This window comes from Anser brachyrhynchus (assembly GCF_964034855.1).
Source record: "Anser brachyrhynchus genome assembly, chromosome: 27".
Lineage (NCBI taxonomy): Eukaryota > Metazoa > Chordata > Aves > Anseriformes > Anatidae > Anser > Anser brachyrhynchus.
The window spans coordinates 2,040,589-2,064,777 of NC_137720.1; the positions used below are offsets into that span (position 1 = coordinate 2,040,589).

Consider the following 24,189-nt stretch of genomic DNA (forward strand, 5'->3'; position numbering starts at 1 on the left):
GGCCCACAGGAAAGGCTTCAAAGCGTGCTCAGCGCTGACAAAGAAACTGAAAATAAGCGCTCCAGTGTGCGGATTTTTTTTTTTTCCCCCATGAAAAATAAGCCGCGGGTGGGGCCGAAGAGAACACTAATAAGCCAAGATCTGTTGAGATGGGGGGGCAAAAGGAGGGACAAAACCTAAAGCAGTTGTCCTATGTTCACGTTTTATTAGGTTAAGCGTTTGTAGAGGAACACCACGCGTGAGCGTTCCTGGAGTAAAACAGAGAGCAGCCTCTGCTGAGGCTGAGTAACCACGCTGCAGGCATGGGCACAGCTACCGCTAACAAAGGAAATCTTTGGGCCAGCAAATCCTGACTGCACACGTGCAGGAATGCTTCTGTGGATCTTGCTTAGCTCAGGGTTTGCGAATAGAGAAGGAAATAATCTTCCTGAGATGCCGTGAGGGAGAGAAGTCCCTCTAATGAGCTTCTGTACTGTGCACAGCTTGAGCTTTGTTAGGCCCTTGGAGTGGTTAGTGGGAGCGGAAGGAGCGTGAGCTTCGGTTCTGTGGTAAAGTGCCTTTTTCCACGCAGAATTTCGGTCTTGACACGAGCAGTGCTTTTGTGCAACCTGCTGCTGCTTGAGGAAGAACGTCTCCAGTGCCTTATTAGAGGCAGCACAGGTCGCCAGTCTAGGAAGAAGACAACATAATGGTGTTAAAATTAGATTTTCCCTGGCTTTATACTAATGTCTAGAGATTATGTCATCACTTAGGAAGGGAGGAGGGCATACCCTTCTGGGTAATACTTTGTTTCAAAGAGGAAATCATCTCAAACCAGTCCTTACAAAAGGAAAAAAAAAAAAAAAAAAAAAAAAGAAAGAAAGAAAAAAGACACCTAGGTACAGATGCCATTTTGTGGTCAAAATGATTATTAGTAGTAGATGTAGTCAAAATGATAAGTAAAACTGGCATTGCAGTAAATGCAAAAACAAGCCAAAATAAATAAACAAAAAAGACAAAAGGCCCAGTTCAGAGTCCTTTCCTTATTCTAGTGCTGTTATGGCAGTTGCTTAGCGAGCAAACTTTCCTATAATTCTTACAAAGAAAAGCAAGTTTATGTAAGAAGTAAGGCATAGCTTGAAAGCCTGACCAATGAACACCATTTATTCAGATTACGGAAAAGGAAATGCACACATCAAGGACAGTGTCTGGAACATTATTTGGATTTAGTTCTCCAGATTTCAGGGGAAATTTAAGATATGTGTTACATGGTGTTAGCAAGAATAGCATGTTTAAAGAAACAGTACGTTTAAAACACTGTCTCTTTTATATATTCAGCAAAGGAAAGCATCTTACCAGAAGTCTGAGGGAAGAAAATTTTCTACTTGAATGATTATTCTGGGACAACTTAAATTTGCAACTGTAGCTGATATTGTATGTAATTAAAAAAACAAAACAAAACAAAAAAAACACATACCTGCTATGCAAGACATGAGCATTTCTTTTCAGTTATCTGGTCCAGAGCGGTTTTGTAGTTGTAGTTTTCGTATGTATGATAAAAGCTACGTGAAGAAGAACAGGACACAGTAAACTAAGTCAGTTTGTAAAGACCACTCAGGTTCCCCCTAAGAAAGAGTCTTGGAAGTGAAACAACACAACCACACGATTCCAGGTTGATGTGCCTTGTACAGTTTGCAACTCTGAGCTCAAGACACAAAATTAAAAGATCCAGTCACACTCTGGAACGTACTTCAAGCATTTTTACTGCATAGGAGTCACACCTGGGCAAGAAAGATCCAGCAGACTGCCTTACCCTTTCTTCTGCTTAGAAATAATTTTCCAGATAATGCCTGCACCCAGGAGAAGCAGGACTGCCGCAGCTGCGACTCCTGAGAGGGAAGAGCACGTGTTATTTTCACTGTATGTTTTAAAACATATCTGCACAACAGACATAATAAGGCATATCTTCAAGTACATAGAGGAAAATAGTGCCCCTGAGGCCTCAGTGAGAAGCTAAAGATCTGGCCACAAAAATGTTTCCGAGCTGCTTACCTAGGCCTACCGAACCAGACTTGCGTGAAGCTGAAGGGAAGAGAGAAACAAAAATCAGTAAACTATTCTAAAATTAAAGGCAATGTATCTCAACTGTAGCTAATCACTTCATTAATATGGCTTTTGCTGCCAAGGCCTACAATACAGAATTTCTTATAAAACATACAATTATATACTTTTTTTCATACAGAAAGACGTTTGCATGTTTAAAAGGGAGATCGACGATAATGATAATCTTACCCGGAAAAGAGGAGTCTCGAATTGTGCAGAAAGACTGAGGAACAGGGCCCTGCTACAAATGACTACTTACTGTTCTCTATTTCCCTGGTCAAATCAGATTTAAACAGACCTAAGAGGCCCTGGGAGCAGGTCACACGGACAGTTAGGGCAGAAGAATGACACTATTGTTAGAAATCATCTTTTTGTTGTTACGGGGGATCTAAAGCTCATGGAATTTGCTTCTATTCTCACCTGAAGGGTTCATCAACATACTGCAAAAAATGAAATTGATTTAGACCTTGTCCAGTCTGCCTGACTAGTAGCCAAGCATTGCAAGCTTTTAAGACTAGAACAAAGGCTGAATAAATTCACTTGCATTTTTCTGTTTATTCTCTGCCTCATTTACTTATCACTTACTTAGTTTACAGGCTGGTACAGGAGGGTCCCAGCTGAAGTCCTCTTGGCACTGAATCTGACTGATGCCTTCCAACATGTAACCATCATCACATTCAAGAGTAATGTTAGTCCCAAATCGATAAGTGTTTCCACTTGTGGCTTTCTTAACACCTTGAACTTCTGGGAATACACATCTGATCTCTGAAATTAGAAGTAAGGAAAAAAAAAAAAAGGACATTAAATGAGAGGGAACATAAAATATTAGAAGTACAACTGGGGGTTGTTTAAGGCATTGTTCTCGAATTCTTTCTGAATAACTCTTACTCCTAAGTAAGAGCTGAGACCAGAGGGGTAACATCAACATGTAAATTTTGACCTCTGTTTTATGCCTTTCTTATTTTTACCACCATGCGTAATACTTACTAAGGACAATTCAAAACCATGAGAATGTCAAATGACAGGGAGAATTTTCCGTGAGTCTGCGTGCTCTAAATAGCCACTGACTTATTTACATAAGCATTTGGTTTGTTTCCTCCTTTTGTTAGCCAAGTGCGTTTCAATTGAGTCACTGTTGTGGTGCAACTCCACTGAGGAAGCACCCTGTGAATTTAGTCCAGTGAATGCCCATTTTTCCCGTGCAGGAACACCCACACTAGGAATCTTGTTACATTCATGAAATAGCTGATAGTCAAGGTCTGCCTGATGACCGACCTTCACAGTGTGCTGCACGGAAGTGCCAAGCCACAGGAATAGAAGCATTTTCCACAAAAGGAACGGAAAGGCTCGCATGTAATTTACAGGTAGTCCATCAGGGAAAATTCATCTGACATAATCACTTCCTTCTGTTCCTTCTAGTGGTAACGGGGAGTGAGAGACACAGAAAGGGAAGGGAAGGAAAGAAGTTTCTGCTTGTCAAAGGGAAAAAGCTCTTAAAGGAGGAAAGTTAATAAATAGCTCACTCACAGCAACAAGGGCAGAGAGGCAGAACATGCGAGAATTAAAACTGCCTTCCAGAATTGCCCCTACTGCACTCATATCCTTCTGGCTATTAACACGAGCTGGTTCCCATCCTACTTCTCTATAACGATATCATACTCTTCCCAGTGATACCAAAAAGTGGACAAATTGACAATTGACATCACTAGCTCTGATGTGGAAGTGATTCCCAAGCGAAATAAGGGGGTGGAATTTGGTGTTGGCAACTGCAGAACATTTTACCACTTAGATTTTGGCCCGTGTATCTGAATGAAATGAAGATTTAATTTCCCAAAGTAAAACGTGTGTGTCAGCATGGCTACATGGCTCCTCAGCCCAGTTCTGGGGGATGTCTGCCACCAGAACCTCCAAGCAGCACGAGCAAACGAAGCGCGCACACACCTTCGCACCGAGGGGGCGGCTGGCTCCAGGTCCCTAGTGCCGTGCAGTTGATGAAAGCATTCCCAGTGAGCGAATAACCAGCGTTACAGCTGTAGGATACAGATGCTCCATAGGAAAAAGTGTCAGAAATGTTGCCTTTGAGCTTCCCATTGGTGATATTTGGAGGAAGAGAACACTTCACAGCTGGAAAGTCAGGGAGAGACAAATGATAGTGTTGAAATGAGAATCCTCATGGACTTCCAGAGAACAGCTAAGGCACTGTACCTTTGCAGCCTTGTTTGTTTCCTTTGATTTTTTTTTTTACCTAGCCCCAACAACTGATTTTGTAACGCTATAACTCCGCCAGGTTTAAATGCATGTAAACTATCTTGTTCTTACAACCATTCAGTAGCAAAGGACTCAGATTTAGTCTTTATTTAGTCCTTTTTTTTATTATTTTCATCTTTAGACCTTTCCCTAAGGCATGCTATATATTAAATGTCCTTTCTTCTTAGTTCTCTGCAACAAAAACACACCTTGACAGACTGGAGAAGGATGGCTCCAGGCTCCAGACTCTGTACAATAAATGGATGCCATCCCAATGAGGGAGAAGCCGGGCTCACAGCTGTAGCTTACAGATGTTCCAGGAGCGAAAACCGCTTTTGCCAGGCCACTGTGCCACCCGTGGGGGATAGCAGGAGGCTTGGAACAGCGCTTTGCTGAAGAGAGGGAAGCACAGATTAAAACACAACTCGTACAGGCAAGAGGAGGGGCTCCAACCACCCGTGTGTGGCTGCACGCCCGTCACCTCACCACTGACACTAACGCACGGAGCCAGCCCTGCCCAGCCCCATGTGCTCACTTCACCCTGAAACATCTACAAAGCGTCGTGTCACACAAGTTTCTTCTTACACAGGGGAACACTGCCCAGCATCATCTTCCCTGATGCATCAGATAGGTTCATGTGTATAATAGGAGTTGCCCACTTGTAAGACCACCTTACTGCAACATCCATACAGGTCCCTTACGTCTGGCAAAGCTGGCCTGAGCTCGCTTTTAAGGAGTTTGTTCTGAGAAACCGAGACACCAGATACTGCAGCGATAAGAATGGGAAAAATTAGGATCTTCAGATCTAAACACTAGATGCCAGGATTCCTCTCGGCCCCTAAACATCCTGCTGCATGCTACGAAGAGTGGCAGGGTCAGCAAGGAGAGGTGTCTGAGCACAGGCGCTTACCTCTGCTACAGGCAGGCAGCGGAGGATCCCACGTGCCCCCGGGCTGGCACTGGGACTTGTGGAGACCTCTGGGGACATTAACAGCATTGCACTCAATCGTAATGATGTCTCCAGGCAGGTAGAGAGACTCCAATCCGATCGCCTCTCCGTTCCCAACTCCTGGTCTCACACAGCCAGCTGCGGACAGGGAGGGCAGAAAGAAGCCTTTAGACCGTGAAGCTTGTGTGGGATAGGGATGGGCATTTGGCCACAGAGACCTCATTCTTTAGAGGTGGAATTTGCTGAATCATAGCAAGTCCTTACCCAAATGTCACTACATGCTTCGCATATTTAGCAAGGCGAGGAGAACCAGTGACACGCGCATGAACATACCTTCGCACCGAGGAAGGGGACGGCTCCAGACTCCTTTGGGCATGCAGTGGACAGACTCGTTGCCAATAAGGACAAAACCAGGTTTGCAGCGGTAGTGCACGAGTGCTCCTACACCAAACGTGTCTGAGGAATGGCTGCTGTGCTCCCCGTTAGCAATGCCCGGAGGAGGCAGACACATTACCGCTGACAGAGGAGAGAGGAGGAAGGTGTGAAGGTGAATATAAATCATGAAAAAAGTGATAACAAAAGACTAAAAAAGTGCAATTACTCCTCTTCCCCTCAAAAAGCAGGACGCGGAGAAAAAAAGTTAGCATGTAGTAAATTTTGCCTTGCGTCATAGACCTACCTGGCCTCACTGTGGTATCAGGACGATGATAGTGTTCTGCCACTCCATCTAGATGCAGCATTAGGAGTTGAAAACACACATTTGGTTGAACACATGCAATGCACAAATGCACCTTCATTTTCTATCATCTTTCCTTTATACTTGCAGCAAAAATCACTCCTCTCTGACAGTCAATGTCCTGCCATGTAGCTATCAAGTTTCTGACTTTGAGAAAAGGAAGAATAATAACATGGATTATGGGCTGCAACAAGCAGGGGGAGCAAAGCGGAAAAAACACTTACACTTAGAGCACCGCCCTCAACCTGGCACATCTCCTGTGTCAGAAGAGAGTCACAAATGAAAGCAACAATTGCTGGTTTGTCCTTAGAGCACTCAGAGCAAACAGGAAACATAAAAGCAAAATTGGCTTCAGCAGCAATCAGGGAGGATGTGCAATGTCAGCGGGTCAGCGTGATGCTCACCCTGCTCACAGACGGGCACGGGGGGGTGCCACCTCCTGTCGGCTGTGCACTGGGCAGTGTGGTGGCCTCGCAGGGTGAAACCTTCATGGCAGGTAAAGCTAACGGTGTCCTTGTACCTGTAGCGATTTTTATTAACAGATATCCTCCCGTTCTGGATCTGTGGGGCTGGACATACCACCTCTGAAAGAGAAATTCCGTATCTCAGAGAGGGAGCCGTATGCAGGCGTTAGTTGATTACCACATTATTGCGTATTTAAACACAGTTTTGTGCCTGTAAGCAGAATAATGCAAACACATTCCAAATAAATACATTGAATGGTGTAAAAATCCGTGAGCGCTGTCGGGCATTCTCATGGCTGTTTTACTACACCAAGCTCCTGCTTTCCAAAGCAACTGCACCCGAAGGAAGGACCACATCCTAACTGCAACGACCACCCCCTGTGCAACAGTTGTGTGGCTTGGATAGCAGTGCAGGACTTGGAAGGTCCCTGTTCAGTTTTACTCAGTGGCCCACTCTTCTGCAAGACACATTTCCTCCTTCATTTATTGTGTTTGTGAAACAAAGGGGACACGTCCCTAGAGGCATCTGACAACTCTTCGTTCTGCATAACTGCAAGATCAAAAGCTAGCATCTGGAAGATTTTTAGAAGAAACCAAACAAATATGCAAACAAAACAATCCTAGAGGAATATTACACTTAAGAGCTCTTATTCCTCAAGGCTCTATTTATTTTAAGGAAATGCCACTTTTTGATTCTAAGGACTTAATTTGGCAATTCCGGGCCAGATCTGTCATGACCCACTTACTCTGACAAATGGGAAGATCGCCACTCCATGCAACATCTGCTCCAAAAAGCTCACATCGCCTCAGAGACAGCCCGACCAGTCGGTGCCTGGAGTCACACAGAAGGAAACACCAGCTGGCACCGGGGCACGCAGTCTGGACTTTGCGCTCCCTCTGTCACACTGCCCCCAGCGCTTCCTTCTGCAGCCTCCTGCTTCTGGTGGTCACCAAGGTGTCCCTCTTGGTTTGACACACGGGAATGAAGGACACCAAGCTCCTTCTTCCTGGACCCAAGAGGAACAGTGATGATCCCAAATGACTCTGGATTAGTTTGGTCAGGTGCCAACCCGGGGCTCGGACCCAAGGGATTCCCGAGCCTCCTTGCAACACGTCCTTGCCTGCACTCTCGGCTCCTGTCGGGTGGCTGTCTGCGAAGGCAGGCTGAAAATGGAGTCTGCAAAGCAGCAGGTTGAGCACAGACAGGGAAAAATAGGAGATGTTTCTCCCTTTCCTGAGCAGGCACCAGTGGCATAACTGCACCCAAAATACAGATCCTGGCTTGCTGTGGAGAATGGCACAAGCCGAGGAGCGTGCTGTGCCCCTTTGCTGTAAGTCACCCAACACCGAGCTCAGTAAATGAAGTCAGCAAAGGCAGCGCAGGACTCACCCTTCCTCACACGTGTGGTTCACAATGGACCCAAAGAGGAGATCTGTCAGAACAATAACTCTGCCATTCTTTGGTGCTTCTGGATAATGGCATTGTTTCCCTGGGAAAGAACAAGGCTAAGTTTAAACTCCTCTCTTGCGGTTTGGTAATGAGCTACGAGAAAATATCTTAAGGATCTGTCCACATTCACACACCAGTAAAGAAAGGATTCTTATAAAAACCAAACCAAAACAATAGCTGCCCAAACTATGTGACTAGTGAAGCCATGTATGATTTTTTTTTTTTAAAGATTGCTTTTAGAGACCCAGAAATGCAATTGAGACAGTTTTCAGAGACCACCACCAAACGGATTGAGCTATTCACTTTTGCAGAACGCCCGCGCTTCAGACCACGTGTGGTTTCTGAGGCACGTCAGAGCTGGGGGTACTGTGGGGTGCCTCGAGTATCCCGGCCGGCAGGCGTATCGCACCGTCTTCCCGACGGGAAACGCGGTCTGGTTTCTGTACTCCTCAGTTAGCTCAGCAAAGCTGAGGCTTGGAGGTGCACCGCAGCCACCTGTTGGGAGAGGGAAGGCAAGGAAACTGGGATATGTCCATCAGCTACGTCAGGATCTTTTAGGATTTGCATTGAGTATGCATGGATAAAGGTTTGCAAGCAAAACTGAGAGCAAAAGGGAAGGACTAGACGATTCAGCGTTTCGGGAGGAGTGAGGGAAAGGGTCAGTCCCACGGGTTGATGGCAGAGGTTCCCAACCCTTACCCCAGCCCTTAGCTCTCCACCCCGTGTACCTGCACACTGAGGAGGAGGCAGGCTCCAGTTTCCAGACTCGGTGCAGTAAATCGATGCCTCCCCCAGGAGGCTGAAGCCAGGGTCACAGCTGTAGTTTACAACCATCCCAGGAATGAAAACTTCCACCTCCTGGCTGTTGTGACTGCCTCCTTCAACGTTTGGAGGTGAAGGACATTGCACTTCTAAAGAGACTGAAAAAGAGCATGAGTGGGTTAACACGCAGCAAGGATTACACGCACAATGCCACCAAAGTGAGCACAGCATCCAGCACGTGCTGGAAGCAAGCTTGGATGCATGGGGGCCGCTGGATTTGCAGTCCCCCTGGCTCTGCAACTGGCAATTTGCTAACTCCGGGAGCAGACATGCAGGCAGTGCCCGGATTTGGAGCCTTTAAATCCGTGCCCGTTTGCTCCCCCATGCCCAAGAAATGCAGCTGCAGCCGCTGCCAGGATCCCCTCTGCACAGGGCGCTTCTTGTCGAGCCCCCGCGATGGTCTCTGCCCTCTCACTGCCCACCATGGTGCTGTCAGCTCACCTTCACACTGCGGGTGCGGGGTGCTCCAGCTCGCGTTGTCTTTACAGTACAGGGTGGATTTTCCAACAAGAGAATAGCCGGGGTCACAGCTGTAATTGACGGACTTCCCAGGGATGAACACTTCCATGTCCTTGCCATCGTGCTGGCCATGGTTAATCACTGGTGGGGGGGGACACAGCTGCCCTGCAGGGAAAGAATTTTGATTTTTCTGTTTAGTTTTCCCCATTTATTACTTGAGAACAGAGTTTGTAAGTTTGATTAAGTTCTCCCCTAATCCCTTTGTATCACTGCCAGGTCCAGGAGTGAAAAGGGCACCTTGACACCGTGGGGCAGGGGCACTCCAAGCTCTGGCAGAGGTACAGTTAAGGTGTGCCTCTCCAACAAGAACATAGCCAGGATCACAGGTGTAGCTCACGGACGTGCCGCTGGTGAAAACTGCCAGGGCTTGGCCACTGTGTCTTCCGTTGGCAATGGCTGGAGGGGGAGAGCACTGCGAATCTGTGGGAAGAGGGCAAAGCCATACATCAGTACCGAGAAAGAGAAGGAAAAGGGAAAAATGAAAGGACTCAGTGCAGGGAAACATCAGAGCCGAGCCGTCAGCCTGCAAGAGGCGGGGATGCCTGGGCCGGGTGTCCCTTGGCTGCCCTCATTGCTGCAGCCCATCTGGGGGGCTCAGCCCGCTGGTCCCAGGCGCATGGAGGGGGCGACAGTTGTCCCCTGCGAGTGTCCCCTGTGAGTGCCATCCCCGTGCCCCACACGCCGTACCTCCGCACCGTGGCGGCGGCCCGCTCCACTCGCCGCGCTCCCCGTCCGCCGTGGTGCAGAAGATGGAGGCGGCTCCGGCCAGCGCGTGGCCCGGCTCGCACGTGTAGGTGACCACGGCCGCGTAGGGGAAGGCGTCAATCGAGTGCCCGCTGTGTGTCCCGCGGGGGATGTCCGGGGGCGGGTCGCAGACGATACCTGCAGCACGCACAAGGTGGGTTTTAGCAGCGCCAGGTCTGCAGGACGCACGCTGCCGGGATGGAGTGGGCGAGGGTGAACCCGTCCCAGCGTCAAGCTCTCTGCCTTTGCCTTGGGAGATCCTTCCCAAGGAGAGCACCCGTCCGAATCTCTTTGTGCTGTGTTTGGTTCCTCATCAGCCTCTGCTCCGCTCCCGCCGTGGCGCACTTACTCTGGCAGACGGGAAGGTCTCCGGTCCATCCCACGCGTGTCCCGGAGTCCAAAATCACGCAGTGCCGCTGGGAGGCTCCAACCAGCCGGTGCCTGGGGTTAAACCAAGGCACTCCTGTTACTACGGGACTGTCTCTGGAGGTGGCAGCTCCCACAGCCACCAAGTACGGCCTCACCGGCCATCGAATACTGCCACTTTATGGCTAGAAATGCCCACTTTGGTGGCCTCTGTTGTCAGCCAAAGCCTTCAAAACAAAGGCCCCTTTTATCCTCGCATGCTCAGGTGGCTGTGCCCTCTAATTGGCACTTAAAATTTATTAACAAATCCCCTTCTCCACATTTCTGCTGCCAGTTGGACTAGCAATTAGACTAGAAATAGTCCATGGTGAAGACCAGAATTGCTTTAGCACAGAACTGCTTTACAGCGCCTGAAGGGCAGTGAGGTGCGCCCTGGTCACGGAGACCATTTCGGGTTTTGCTCAGCACCTGCAGCAGGTGACTTGGGTTCCTCCCCAACACCACCCTGTGCAGATGCCACTGATGCTCTGCTCTCTAGGGAACATGCGCTCTGCCTGCCAGCTGCAGAGAGCAGAAGCGCTGCTGAGTCAACCTCAGATGGGCAGAGGAGCGTGGCTGGGACTCACCCTTCATCGCACGTGTAATTCACTGTTGACCCGAAGAAGAGGTCTGTTGTAACGATAACTCTGCCGTTTTCTGGTTCTCCTGGATGACTACACCTTCTCCCTAAACAGAACATGACCTGGTTTTAGGCTTCTTTAACTCAGTGCGGTAGGAAAAGAGGCACTAATGCTAGGAGCCTGACCAAGTTCCTAGGGGAGGGAACTGAAAGGGAGAAACCTCCACCGAGCTACAAGGCTTCAGCTGCCACACCACAATTTAAACAAAACAGAAGCATCCACCGAACATACGTTTGCAAAACTTCTTGACTTCTGACCATGTCTGATTCTCAAGGCATGTAATAGCGGGGGTTATCTGCGGATGTTTAGCGTATCCTGGCCGGCAGCTGTACTTCACTGTTGACCCAACAGGAAACTCGGTCCAGTTCTTATACTCCTTGTTTAGCTCAGCAAACAATAACGGTGGTGGTGTCCCACATCCAGCTGCCAAGAAACAAAGTGGACATGAGAAATTAGTGCTGACTGTGAAATGCAGCTAAAGAGAAACAGGAACACTGGTAGGCAGTGCTACGATGCCCTGGGATATTAATATTGCTTGTATTCTGACATTTATCTACATCAATAACACGTGGCATGCAAGGACACACACACCCAATGTATGTGCTCTTATAAAAACCCTCAGTTTAGCCAGTTTGGGGTATTCACACTCCACACATCCCCAGAATGCAGCGGGATCGTTTGTGGGCCTTGGAACACGGGAATCTGCAGTCTCAGGTATGAGAGCACCATGACTGTCTCCCGGTGGGAACGCACGGGCTCTGGCAATGCCACCAGCTTATTCCCAATGCCACCAACGCCAGCACAGCACCCGGCGTGTGCCAGCAGCAAGCTTAGACCCGTGGGGGGGTCTCTGGGTGCGTAGTCCCCCCAAAACTCTCCTGGGTGCAGCTTGCCAGCCCCAGCAGCAGCCATGGTGGCCCCGTACCTGCGCAGCGTGGGTATGGGCGGCTCCAGCTCCCCGCGGCTGTGCACCAGATGGAGGAGGCCCCGAGCAGGGAGAAGCCGGGCTGGCAGCTGTAGTTCACGGCCATGCCGCTGGTGAAGTTGGCCCCGAGCTCCGCGCTGTGCGTGGCGTGGGCGATGACGGGCGGCGGCGGACAAGGCAGCGCTGGCGGAGAGAACGGGGTTGGAGAGGTTTTGCCCAGCGGAGGAGCACGCAAAAGACAGCAAAACACCTCCACATCTGGGGCAATGTGAGTGAGGCAGAAAGCACCAGCCCTGCATCACAGCCCCAGGCTGCCCCTTCTGATCCCCGGGTGCCCCTCTGCCCCCCGGGGCAATGCCCCTACCCTTCGGTTGCTCACAGGTGGGGGGTGCCCAGCCCCTGGCTCCCCGCGGTGCCGGGAGCGGCCGTGCCTGCCTCACTCACCTGGCTCACATCTGGGGACAGCGGGGACCCAGCGGCCGTCGGGATGGCACTTGGCCTCCTGGCTGCCCTGCATCGTGTAGCCCGGGCGGCAGCGGAAGGTGACGGTGGCCCCAGGAAGGTACTCAGCTTGCTGCCCTTCAGCCACTTCTCCATCCCGGACGCTGGGGCTCATGCAGGTGACGACTGGAAGCGAAGAGCAGCAAAGTGTGGGCTGTGGGAGCAGCTGCCAAGGCCAGGGCTTCCCCCGTTGTTTTTATGAGGTTGAAATTCAGGGAGAAGCCATGCAAAGAGGAGCGCGTGGGCTCGGAGCCTTTAAATCCCTGCCTGTTCGCTCCCTGTGAGTGCAGCCCCTGCCTGCAGCCTCTCTGCTGTCTTGTCGGGATACCCTGACAGCCGCCCCTCTCGCCGTGGGTCGCAGCATTCGCAGCTCACCTTCACACCGGGGGTAAGGGATGCTCCAGATTCCAGATGGCAAACAGGAAACGGTGGTTTTCCCCGTGAGGACGTAGCCTGGGTCACACTCATACTTCACCGATGTCCCGGGGATGAACACTGTCACATCCTTGCTACTGTGCCGGCCATTTTTGATAGTCGGAGGGGAAGGACACAGCAGCACTATAAAGGGGAAAAAAACATCAAACCTAGTGAAAAGCAGGTTCCACAGCCACCCCCTGTGGAATAAGACAGCATTTTAACTTCTTTGTTTCCCGTTACCTTTTCCCAAGTAGGTAGGGACGTCAATGCTGGAATATGTTTCAGCCCACACCTATCTTCCTGCATTCATTTTTTTTCTAGCTTACTGACATGAAGAATGGTCATTTCTCATATTTAGGCATTTGCAGTGGTTACATGGCACTAATATTTGGCACTAGCAGCTTGCTCTGGCCTTCCCATGGTTGTGAACAAGATGATAGAGCAGCCTGGCTCTCCCTTTCTGGATTAATTTAAGGAGGCAAAAGCCCTGCCTAATGATGACCTGCATGGGGATTATGAAGGTGGGAGGACAGATATTTGCATGCATTTCCTTTCCAGTCACGGTGCGGGGCTCTTAGGATCCCTTTACCTCCAGTGTGAGGTGGTTGCACGCTGCCAGGATGGCTTCAGAAGAAATCACCCCCCCACCCACCACCCTGCTTACACTTACTCTTTTCACAGGTGGGGACAGGCGGGTGCCACTTGCCCCCAAACTGGCACCGAGACTCCTGAGAGCCTTTCAGGGCATAACCGAAATCGCATTCGAAGACAGCGATGGCCTCAAGCTTGTACACGGTCTCCAGCCCGGTTGTTCTCCCGTGCTCGATCTCTGGTCTTTTGCAGCCGATTGCTGGAAGAGAGGAGCACAATGTGCTGTTTGGGACATGAAGCCCAGCCGGGGCAGTACCTGCTGCTGAACCTTGCCATCACTGTCACGGGCATGGCAATGTTATTGATTCTTATTCTTTGGTCTGCAGTGATCAAACCAAGGCAAGAAGGGAGCGAGGACCCAGGGGAAAAGGCAGCCGACACAACCCAAACCCAAACCCAAACCCACCTTCGCAGCGCGGCCGGGGCCGGCTCCAGGTTCCCGCGGCGGTGCAGTTAATGGATGCGTTCCCGACGAGGGAGTAGCCATCCTTACAGGTGTACTGAACCGCCGAGCCTGCCAGGAAGGTGTCCGAGGGCTGGCCGCTGTGCTGCCCGTTGGCGATGCCTGGAGGGGGAGGACACCTCACCTCTGCGGAGGGGAGAGAGATGAGAAATAACGAGACCAGAACAAGCCAACCTTCAGAAACCAAAGGAGGAAGACAACGGACTCCTGTTGTCTCCCATTAATAAATCCCTGCCACCTTAGCTCCCTTCCTATCAGCGCCCACCTCCACAGCGTGGCGGCGGCCCGCTCCACTCGCCGCGCTCCCCGTCCGCCGTGGTGCAGAAGATGGAGGCGGCTCCGGCCAGCGCGTGGCCCGGCTCGCACGTGTAGGTGACCACGGCCGCGTAGGGGAAGGCGTCCATCGAGTGCCCGCTGTGTGTCCCGTGGGGGATGTCCGGGGGCGGGTCGCAGACGATACCTGCAGCACGCACAAGGTGGGTTTTAGCAGCGCCAGGTCTGCAGGACGCACGCTGCCGGGATGGAGTGGGCGAGGGTGAACCCGTCCCAGCGTCACGCTCTCCAGATAAGATGACCCAAACTGGCCTGAGACAAAGGCCCTCCGGGAAGGAAAACCTGTGCCCTCCTGAGGTCACTTCCTTGCTGCCCATGGCTGGAGGTGGTGGGACTGATCTTACCTCCCTTTCCATAACCACTGCTGACACGTGCAGACAGAGCCTGACCACACGTTCCTACATGTGACCAGTGAGAAACACAGGCTACAGGAACAGGGAGTTTAAAACATCAACATTTTTCCCAGGTTGGACCAAGATAAAAGACCTTTGGAAACATTTTCAAGAAATATTCAAAACACAAAGAAAAGAAAAATGAAATATTTTACACCTAGAGTGACCTGAGAAATCTTTTGCAATAAATTATTTGTCTTGAACGATTCACCTCTTTCTGCTGCAAGCACCAGGGCAAGCCACCCCCCAGGACCTTCTCTCGTGGCCTACTTACGCCGGCAGACGGGAGCAGCTCCGCTCCAGGAGACATGGGTGCCAGAGATCTCGCATGTCCTCTGAGACTGCCCCACCAGCATGTGCCTGAGGTCACACAGAAATATTATTTATTTATGTGAGTAACCTTCAGATTCCTTTACAACCCTTGTAAGTGGCGGCCGGGACATCTGATTTTGGAACCAGGTTCCATTTTGCCACTTAAAACCTGCTTTCCTCTTGCTTGGCTAGTCGCAAGGCTCACCCTTTTTCACACGTGTAATTCACTTTGGACCCGAGGAGGAGGTCAGTCAGGACAATGGCTCTGCCATTCTCCGGATCCTCGGGGTTCTCACACTGCATCCCTAGAAGGGAACACCACCACACTCAGAGCTCTGCAGCTCACCGGCGTGGTGCGCGCAGATCCCCTGGGGATGCTCACACAGGCAGCAGGCTGCCCCAGACAAAGAAACCCGTAAAGCCAGAGGGCTTCACACCCAAGAAGCGTGAATTTCCAGCCAAGCCTGACACTGAAGGACGCACTTTTACAGAACTCCAGCGCTGCAGACCAGGTCTGATTCCCAAGGCACACGACGGTCGCCGACATCCCTGGGTGCACGCTGTAGCCGGGCCGGCATACGTACTCCACCGCCCTGCCCACGGGGAAGGCGCTCTGGTTCCTGAACGCCTCCTTCAGCTCAGCAAACACCAGCCGGGGGGGAGCACTGCAGCCAGCTGGGGGAGACACAAGCCAGCCCCCTGGTCAAGGGTGTTTTGGGAAACGCGGGGCTGGGGGTGCGGGGTCGGGCTGGCACGCAGAGCGCTGCCCGGACACTTGCCCTGCTCGCAGGTTGGCACGGGTGGCTCCCAGGTGCTGTTCAGCTGGCACTGCACCACGCTGTGCCCACGCATGGTGTAGCCTGGCTCACACTCGAAGGTGATGGTGTCCTTGTACGTGTAGGTGACGCTGGGAGCCGACACTATTCGCCCATTCTGGATCTGCGGGACGGGACATCTCGCCTCTGGGAAGGAAGCGCAGGGCCTCAGAGCAGCACAGCTGTGCGGCCGCGAGCCACTTCTAGCTGTGATCACTTTTAAGACACTAGCCTGAAGATAACTTTCCTATACATGCTGTACCACCCACCCAACAAGAGTTGTGGGGGAGATCCACCTGGACGGGGAGGCTGGGGATGCTGGAGGCAGCGGGCTGCTCCCACGGCCTCCTCCCTCCGCCTGTCCCGGAGCAGCAGCTCCTGCCCCAGCGGGCACCCAGGCACAGGCACAGTCGCCTTGAGGTCCCCTCATCATCCCGAACACGAAGCAGTGGGGCCGGGGGCTTGCACCCAAGCTCTCCCAGGCGCCCACCCACCCCTACCTCCGCACAGGGGGGGAGGCCCGCTCCACTCCCCGTTCATCCCGTCCCTGGTGGTGCAGAAGATGGAGGCCTCTCCCTGCAGCGGGTAGCCGGGCTCGCAGCTGTAGGTGACCGACGTGCCGTAGTGGAATTCGTCTAGCAGCCGCCCCGTGTGCTTCCCGTGGGGAATGTTGGGCGGGGGCGCGCAGGGGATACCTGCAGCAGTGCGGAACGAGCCTGCTGAACGCTACTGCAGCACTGAGGTGCTCGAAGCCCCTCGTTCTGTGGGGCACAAACTCTTGTCCTACTGACAGAGTAACCACAATGATGTGGCCTCCCCAGTAAGACCTTGTAGACAGCCCATTTCCCTGAGCAGCTATTTCTATGACAGTCAGAAAGCACGCCAGTAAGACAAACTTCTCTTTAGAGGAAGCATCTACATGCTTTGTGCTTTCTACCATTTAAGAAAATAAAAAGAGAAAATTTCTTTTGTATCGCCCACGTAAAATACTGGGTTTTCAGCTGCACACAATGCAAAGGCTCGTACAGGCAGTAATTTGTGTGTCACCTGTTAGGTTAATGTGTACCAGGAGAATCTGTAAAATGCTTTAAAATGCAGGTGCCAGTAAATGTTTCTTTTCTGTCCTCAGGAAACAGTCACCAACCTCTATGTAACCGGCAAAGACACGCTGAGCTCTAATTGCTGAGGTGTGCTGCGGCAGCGCTGGGCACAAATGAGCTGTCTGTGCATGCACTGAAAGGGAGAGCCCAAGGGGTGCTGGGATCCCATTTCTGGGTGATCCACAGCCCTCTGCGTCTCCTTTCAGCAGTGACTTGGTCTCTCTGTGTCTAACATGAATCCCCCTGAGCTGAACATAATATTTTCCTTTCCTCTTACATCAGGGTTGTGATGTTAGTCAGAGACAGGGCACACAAGCACTACTGAGAAAGCTCCAGCTGAGACCTTGCTTTCTGTAATCCATTAAGCTCTGAGATCTTGTACCTTTTCCCAGAATATTTTCGTATGACATCAAAACCTCCTGATATTTTTCATGCCCTCAGAGCAGAGAAATTTCCCGTTAAAACTTTGATTGGAAAGATTTGGCAGCCCGTGCTGGGAACTATTTACCAGAGCCACGTAAAGCCCCCGGGGCCGTAAGCTACTTACGCTGGCAGGTGGGGATATCGCCGGTCCACGCGACACGTCCACCAGAGATCTCACAGCGCCTGCTGGACTGTCCGATTAACCTGTGCCTGGTGTTAGAAGGAGTTCATATTAATTCAGAGTTGCCTCAGTGGGAGCCGTTACCTCCTTCTCACCAGCAGACAGCGCAGGCAGCCCTGCTGGCCGCAGAGCCCCGGCCCCCTGGGAGAAGTTTCCCCCCAGCTCAGCACCCTGTACCAATCCCACAGCATAAACGTGTACGCAGAAGGTAGGGAACACCCTACGTGCTCCCAGAGGTACAGAACTACGCAGTGGCTTCTGCACAGAACCCACGTTTTGGGAATGAATGAATAGGAGGGGAAAAGGGAGACTTACCTAATGCATCTTTCCATGGCATTTTAAGGAGCAGCAGAACCAGGACCTAGCACTTACCCTTCTTCACAGCTGTAGACCACGGTCGACCCAAAGAAGAGATCCGCCAGGAAGGTAATCCTGCCGTTCTCGGGTTCCCCGGGATGGTTGCACTGCTTCCCTGCAGGAGACGGAAACTCGCTTTAGGATCTCTCTGCACCACGGCACTGCAGATACAACTACAACTCCAGCAATCTGCCCACATTTCCAATTACCCCCAAAACGGGTTTTGAACAGCATAAAGTTACATGGCTTTACTAGTCACATATTGTTGGAACACCAGGATAATGGTAAGGTTTTTGCAGCACAGACAGAACCTAGCACCTATTCCTTCTCGAACAACGGACACCAAATCAAGGAGCTATTCACTTTTACAGAACTCTAGTGCTTCTGACCACACTCCGCTCTGAAGGCATGTAATAGTAGGTGACAGTCCTGGGTGTTTAGCAAATCCAGGCCGACAAGTGTATTTCACAGTCTTCCCAACAGAAAAATCAATCTCATTCCTATGCTCCTCGTTTAGCTCAGCAAAGGGTAGCCTTGTAGGAGCACCACAACCACCTATTGGGAAAGAAAACAGATAGGAGAGTCAAGCAGGGCCGGCATGCCAGGTGCAAGCACACAAACAACACTGTTGTGAGGAAAGAGGTTTGGTTTGCCTTGAAAAATTCTTTATTTTGATTAACGTAGCCATTATTAAACGAAAACAACGTATTTTCCCAAAGGATTCCAGAGGATCAGGTTCCTGTTCCCAAAACAACCTTAAATCTCCTACTCTCCTACAGGATTTAGGCACATTTTGGAGGGGGGTTAAGGGATATCAAATAGCAGCATGCCCCTGGCGGCCCCGTCAGCGTTTACCTGAACGCTCGGGCCTGATCGGCAGCAGCTGGTGATGGTGCAGGTCGCAGAGGGGCGCGGGAGGGTCCCAGCTGCCGTCCTCCTGGCAGAGGATTTTAGCAGTACCTTGCAGGCTGTAACCGTCATGGCACTGAAACGTCACCATCTGCCCAGGTCCGTAGATAAATCCTTCACCATCAACTATCCATCCGTTCGGTATATCCGGCTTTATGCAGATTGTCACTGGAAAGGAAGATGCGCAGAAGTGATGTGCAAAAGGAGTAAAAAGAAGGAAAAAAAACCAAACAGACAGCTAATACTGCAACAGCAAAGTCTGCGTGATATTTATATAAACTTCCCCATCCCCACCTTCACGACAGGAGGCCTTGACATTAATTTCTACCATGGGACATTTTACGTGGGATTATTTTTCTCTGAGGATTTGCTGGCAATGGCCGGGGCCTGCCCCGTGCCAGTGCCACACGGAGCTGGCCGCAGGACAAGGTGACAGTGCGGACGCACCTTCGCAGCGCGGGCTGGGCTGGCTCCAGTTCCCCGAGGCTTTGCAGACCACCTGAGCATTTCCAATGAGGTAGTAGCCAGGATCGCAGCTGTACATCACAGACATCCCCGTGGTAAAAAAAGTTTTGCCCTGCCCGTCGTGTTGTCCGTTGCTGATCTTCGGGGGCATGGGGCATGGTCGGACTGCAAGAGGGCGACAGCAAGTCCGGGTTAGTGGGAGGGCAGCGCAAAGGGGGAACGAGTGGCTGCAGGGTGAGGGGATGGGCGAAAGCCCCCATGAGACCAGCTCGGCACCCCTGCCCACACTCACTTCTCTCGCAGGCCAGCACTGGTGGATCCCAGGTGCCCCCCGGCTGGCACTGAGCCCACTGGGCGCCCTCTGTGGCATGGCCAGCATCGCAGTAGAAGCGCAGAATCTCCCCGGCTTCGTAGGTGCTCTCGTGCCCGTGCACCTTCCCGTTCCGCACCTCGGGTCTCTCGCAGCCGATTGCTGCAGGAACACGGACGTGGCCTTTACACATCAGTGCCTGGGCCGCATCCTGCACGCTCAGCACCCTCCCTTCCCTTCCCAGCAGTGCCGCGAGCCCTGCAGCTGCTCCTGCAGCACTACAGGGACGCCCTGACCCACCTTGGCAGCGCGGCAGCGGCCGGCTCCACAGCCCGGCCTCCGAGCAGTTGATGGAGATGTTCCCGACCAGCGTGAAGCCGTCCTTGCAGCCGTAGTACACGGTCGTGCCCTGGGGAAACCTGTCCATGGTCCGGCCGCTGTGCAGCCCGTTGGCGATGTTCGGTGGACGGGTACACATCACCTCTGCAGAGGGGTTGGAAAGGCTCATGGGGGGTGTGGAGGAGGTGGTGCTGGGGAGTTGGCACAGCTCAAACCAGCACGACATCCAACATGGGGAAGGTGCAGGTGGGGGGCAGAGGGCTGGTACCCCGGGTACTGCCCATCTCTTTCCTGGCAGCCCGCTGTGGCTGCTCTGCCTTTCCTCTGGCTTTTCTGGCCAAAAGGGGTGCTGACTGATTCAAGGAAGCCCAACCAGCCTCGCCTGAGGCTGTGCAGGAGCTGCTGCCTCTGCAGCCCCTCTGTGTGCATCGCACGCCGACCATAGGCCAGATGTCGGCATCACGCTTGGCCATGGGCTTCAGAAACACCTAGCTCTGAGTTCATGGTTGTAAGATCATTCTTTGCATATTATAAAACTGTATATATACATAACCAGGGGAGAGTTTAGTCCCTTACTGAAGGTCTCAGGACAATGGCCAGGGCCTGCCCCGTGCCAGTGCCACACGGAGCTGGCCACGGGACAAGGACACCGCGCACGGACGCACCTTCACAGCGCGGGCTGGGCTGGCTCCAGTTCCCCGAGGCTTTGCAAAATACATGCGAGATGTCCTCAGCGAGGTAGTAGCCGGGATCGCAGGTGTAGGTCACATACATCCCCATGGTAAATTCTGCTTTGCCTTGCCCATCGTGATTGCCATTGCTGATTTTCGGGGGCATGGGGCACGGTCGGACTGCAAGAGGGCGACAGCAAGTCCGGGTTAGTGGGAGAGCAGTGCGTGGGGGAATGAGCGGCTGCAGGGTGAGGGGATGGGTGAAAGCCCCCATGAGACCAGCTCAGCACCCCTGCCCACACTCACTTCTCTCGCAGGCCAGCACTGGTGGGTCCCAGGTGCCTCCTGGCTGGCACCGAGCCTCCTGAGCACCATCTGTGGCATGGCCAGCATCGCAGTCAAAGCGCAGAATCTCCCCGGCTTCGTAGGTGCTCGGGTGCTTGTGCACCTTCCCGTTCTGCACCTCAGGTCTCTCACAGCCGATTGCTGCATGGAACATGGACATGGTCTTTACACATCGGTGCCTGGGCCACATCCTGCACGCTCAGCCCCCTCCCTTCCCAGCGGTGCCGCAAGCCCTGCAGCGGCTCCTGCAGTGCCGCGGGGACGCCCTGACCCACCTTGGCAGCGTGGCAGCGGCCGGCTCCACAGCCCGGCCTCCGAGCAGTTGATGGAGATGTTGCCGACCAGCGTGAAGCCGTCCTTGCAGCCGTAGTACACGATCTCTCCCTGAGTAAACTTGTCCATGGTCCGGCCGCTGTGCAGCCCGTTGGCGATGTTTGGCGGCCTAGGACACGTCACCTCTGCAGGGAGGAGAAATTGCCCCGTAAGTCCACTGCTCCCCACTCTGCATGCTAGGACAGCTGGCCAGGGTAACATCCTGAATCCTGCTCAGTCTTTGCTCTGTTTGCTGGGCCAAAGTAGGAGTTAACCAAAATTAGAGCAACACCGAGATTACAATCCCATTGCGGCCAGAGGGAATTACTAATAATAGGGACACCCCCGAAAGGGGAACTCGCGGGCACACCACAGATTTGGTAGAAGATGAACATGAACACGGAAGCAGCAAGAGGAGTGGGAATCTGTGATTGCTTCCCGTTCCAGGAGGAAGAAGGAAACATCCCCGATGTGACTGTGAGCAGAAGCAGAGAAATCCCCCGGGGAGGCTGAAGGTGCCATTCCCCACGGCTGGCCCATTGGTGTGCCTGGGGGTTACAGCCTCTGGCCACAGAGCATCGCAGCCCCAGCATCAGCTTCTTTCCATCCCCCTGTGAGCCCAGGGCAGGCTGCAGCAGCCTCATTTCCCACCCTAGCTCCTCTCTCCCAGGCTGCTTCTCTCTGGAAACATCTTGCTTTGGGAAGAGCAGCAAGGACAGAGGCATCCTGGCCTTACTTTCTCATGAAAGAGAGAGCACACAGGAGGGAGCTTTCCCCCCACGGCCATCCCACTCGCACACCCACTGGGACACTTGCCCTTTTTGCACTCTGGCACAGGTGGGCTCCATCTGGAGTCAGCTTGGCAGGTGCTGGTGTGGGAGCCCTGCAAGGTGTAGCCTGGGTTGCACGTGAAGCTTACGCTGTCCCCAGCCCTGTAGACGTAGCGAGCAGCAGACATGCTCTTCCCATTCCGGATGTACGGGGGCGGGCATCGGATAACTGGAAAAGGGAGACAAGGAGCACGATGTTCAGACAAAGAGCACGGCGTTCAGCTGCACAGCCCTCGAGCCTTTCCTGCCTGCAACGGGTGCAGTGGCGCTGCTGTCCGCGCAGCCTGTTGAACCAAAACGGCAGGGAAGCTGCCTGGATCACGGAGCAAATATTTGCACTAGATATGGGCACGTGGAAAGAAGGTGAAATGCTTCTCACTGGTAATTCCCCCTGCATTGCTGAGCAGAGGACCACAGCCCCTTACCCCGAGCTGCTCCCCCGCACCCCACGCACTACAAGGTGTTAACTTAGCAATAAGTTTCCTTTTTTCCTTAAACCCTTTGAGGTTGCTGATGCTTGGCTCCAAGCCTGGCACTGAGCCACTTTGGCCAGCGAAGACGGGCGGGGAGCAGCCTTTGCTATCTGAGGATGCCCAAGAATAACAAACACGATCAAGGGCACCAGCAGGAACCCCCACACAGCACCAAAGCCCTTCTCAGGCCTTGTCGGGGGAGCCAGGTCACAACATCTACGCTTACAAGATGGGAAGGGGTAAACAAAGCCCCACTGCAGAGACAGAGCTGAGTTTCTGTGGGTTTTGGCTGTGCCGTCCCCGCCGAGGGGACGTGGGACTGCCTGCCAGGCTGCGCCCACCCCGCGGGCACCCAGCGCGCCGAGCAGCTCAGCCTTTGTTTGCCATTGCACTCCTCGCTTGCCCCATCCCAAGTCATTTCTATTTAACGTGGCAAGTTTCAGCTTGACAAATCCCAAACACAAGCTGTTATTACAACAGCCTCCTCGCCTAATTTCCATAAAACGCTTTGCTCATACCCTGCTTTACTCTGGCACTTCAAACGCGTAGATCAAGCCCTTATTCCAAGAAGCTGGGCGGGTTGCGGAGGACTTCCCGCAGCCTCTGGCATCCCCTTCCATCACCCCCATCTCCCCCCTCTCCGTCTTCCCCTGCCACTGAAGGGCACGGGGCAGCCTTGATGCTGCCCCACAGAACGTCCCCATCACTGCCAAGTCCCCATCCAGCATAACCTTACCTGAAGGGCCCAAGCACTCCAAGCCACGTGCCGACGGAGGTGCTGGTGCGCAGCTCCCTGCCTTCAGTGCAGGCTGACGAACAGCCCCCAGTGCCCCCCCCAGCCCCCAGTCCTCCCCTGTCCCACGCAGCCTAACACACACGGGGAACCAGAGCGAGGTTTGGGCTGGATGTTTTCTACCCCGTTTTACTTTATTTGAAAGCCCGGAGGCTCTGTGATGCTCAAGGTCTGGCGTGCCCACGTCCCCCTGGGACTGGCACAGAGCTGCCTGCACTGGGGAAAGCAAAAGGGGCAGTGAGGAGGCAGAGGAGGGTCGCAGGAGGAAGGGCACAGAGGCACAGCCCTGTGAGTCTGCCTTACCTTGAGCCCCAGCTACGGCAGCCAGGAGCAGAGCGGAGCTGCCCAGGAGGCGGAGGGCGAAGGCGAGCACCATGCTCCGGTCCCGACTGCAGCTCCCGGGGGGCCGCGGGCTGATATGGGCACCCCAGTTCCCCCAGGCCTGCGGAAGGAGCCGCAGCTGCGGGGCTTCCCGGGGCCATGGGACAGGAACCCGTGGGCTCCCCGCACAGGACGGGCGCAGCCACCAGCCCCAGGGTGGTGCAGGTCCCACGCGCTTCTGCTGCTATTTTTGCTCCCACCCCCTCCTCCCCCATGCAGGGGAGGGTGGCCCCCTGGGACCCACTGCAGGGCCCAGGGCAGCTGTGACAGAGCACCCAGTGGAGCCATGAGCTGGATGAGGCCCTTGCAGAGCATCCTTGGTTATGGGAAGTGGCTTGGTGGGCTCTTCCCCAAACCCCCAGCAGCCCTTCCCAGGAACCAGCTGAGCCCCCCACGTACGGGAAGGGAAGGGCAAAGTGAAGGGAAGGGCAG

General features: G+C 53.0%; 1 protein-coding gene across 2 annotated transcripts; it reads right to left on the bottom strand.

The window, feature by feature from the left end:
* Positions 1 to 187: 187 nt before the first annotated feature.
* CR1 (complement C3b/C4b receptor 1 (Knops blood group)) lies at positions 188 to 24,095 on the bottom strand. 2 transcript variants are annotated; one of them, XM_080569476.1, is made up of 44 exons: positions 23,680 to 24,095; positions 22,097 to 22,279; positions 21,244 to 21,426; positions 20,930 to 21,109; positions 20,618 to 20,803; positions 19,914 to 20,096; positions 19,596 to 19,775; positions 19,286 to 19,468; positions 18,785 to 19,006; positions 18,293 to 18,484; positions 17,945 to 18,044; positions 17,516 to 17,601; positions 16,369 to 16,563; positions 15,833 to 16,015; positions 15,537 to 15,728; positions 15,259 to 15,358; positions 15,016 to 15,101; positions 14,282 to 14,476; positions 13,960 to 14,142; positions 13,573 to 13,752; positions 12,861 to 13,043; positions 12,429 to 12,611; positions 11,985 to 12,167; positions 11,291 to 11,482; positions 11,006 to 11,105; positions 10,363 to 10,454; positions 9,957 to 10,151; positions 9,507 to 9,689; positions 9,192 to 9,374; positions 8,657 to 8,848; positions 8,232 to 8,423; positions 7,869 to 7,968; positions 7,225 to 7,310; positions 6,419 to 6,598; positions 5,958 to 6,005; positions 5,612 to 5,794; positions 5,240 to 5,416; positions 4,539 to 4,721; positions 4,024 to 4,206; positions 2,668 to 2,847; positions 2,032 to 2,061; positions 1,793 to 1,868; positions 1,457 to 1,541; positions 188 to 669 (listed from the first exon to the last, which is right to left on the bottom strand). In XM_080569476.1, the coding sequence occupies exons 1-43, from the start codon at positions 23,750 to 23,752 to the stop codon at positions 1,460 to 1,462; spliced, it is 6,651 nt and encodes a 2,216-aa protein (XP_080425602.1). In that variant the 5' UTR covers positions 23,753 to 24,095; the 3' UTR covers positions 188 to 669; positions 1,457 to 1,459. The 2 variants fall into 2 exon arrangements, with proteins under 2 accessions (XP_080425602.1, XP_080425603.1); XM_080569477.1 differs by lacking the exons at positions 19,596 to 19,775; positions 19,914 to 20,096; positions 20,618 to 20,803 and having other exon boundaries at positions 23,680 to 24,093.
* Between the last annotated feature and the right edge of the window lie 94 nt (positions 24,096 to 24,189).

Bases quoted from the DNA above. Each gene is read 5' to 3' on its own strand.
- CR1 (XM_080569476.1), bottom strand. From the start codon at position 23,752: ATGGTGCTCGCCTTCGCCCTCCGCCTCCTGGGCAGCTCCGCTCTGCTC. The intron at 15,729-15,832 runs GCAAGTGTCCGG...TGTCTCCCCCAG, and splicing joins CGTGCCAACCTGCGAGCAGG to CTGGCTGCAGTGCTCCCCCC. The intron at 15,102-15,258 runs GTGAGCCTTGCG...GTGTGACCTCAG, and splicing joins AATTACACGTGTGAAAAAGG to GCACATGCTGGTGGGGCAGT.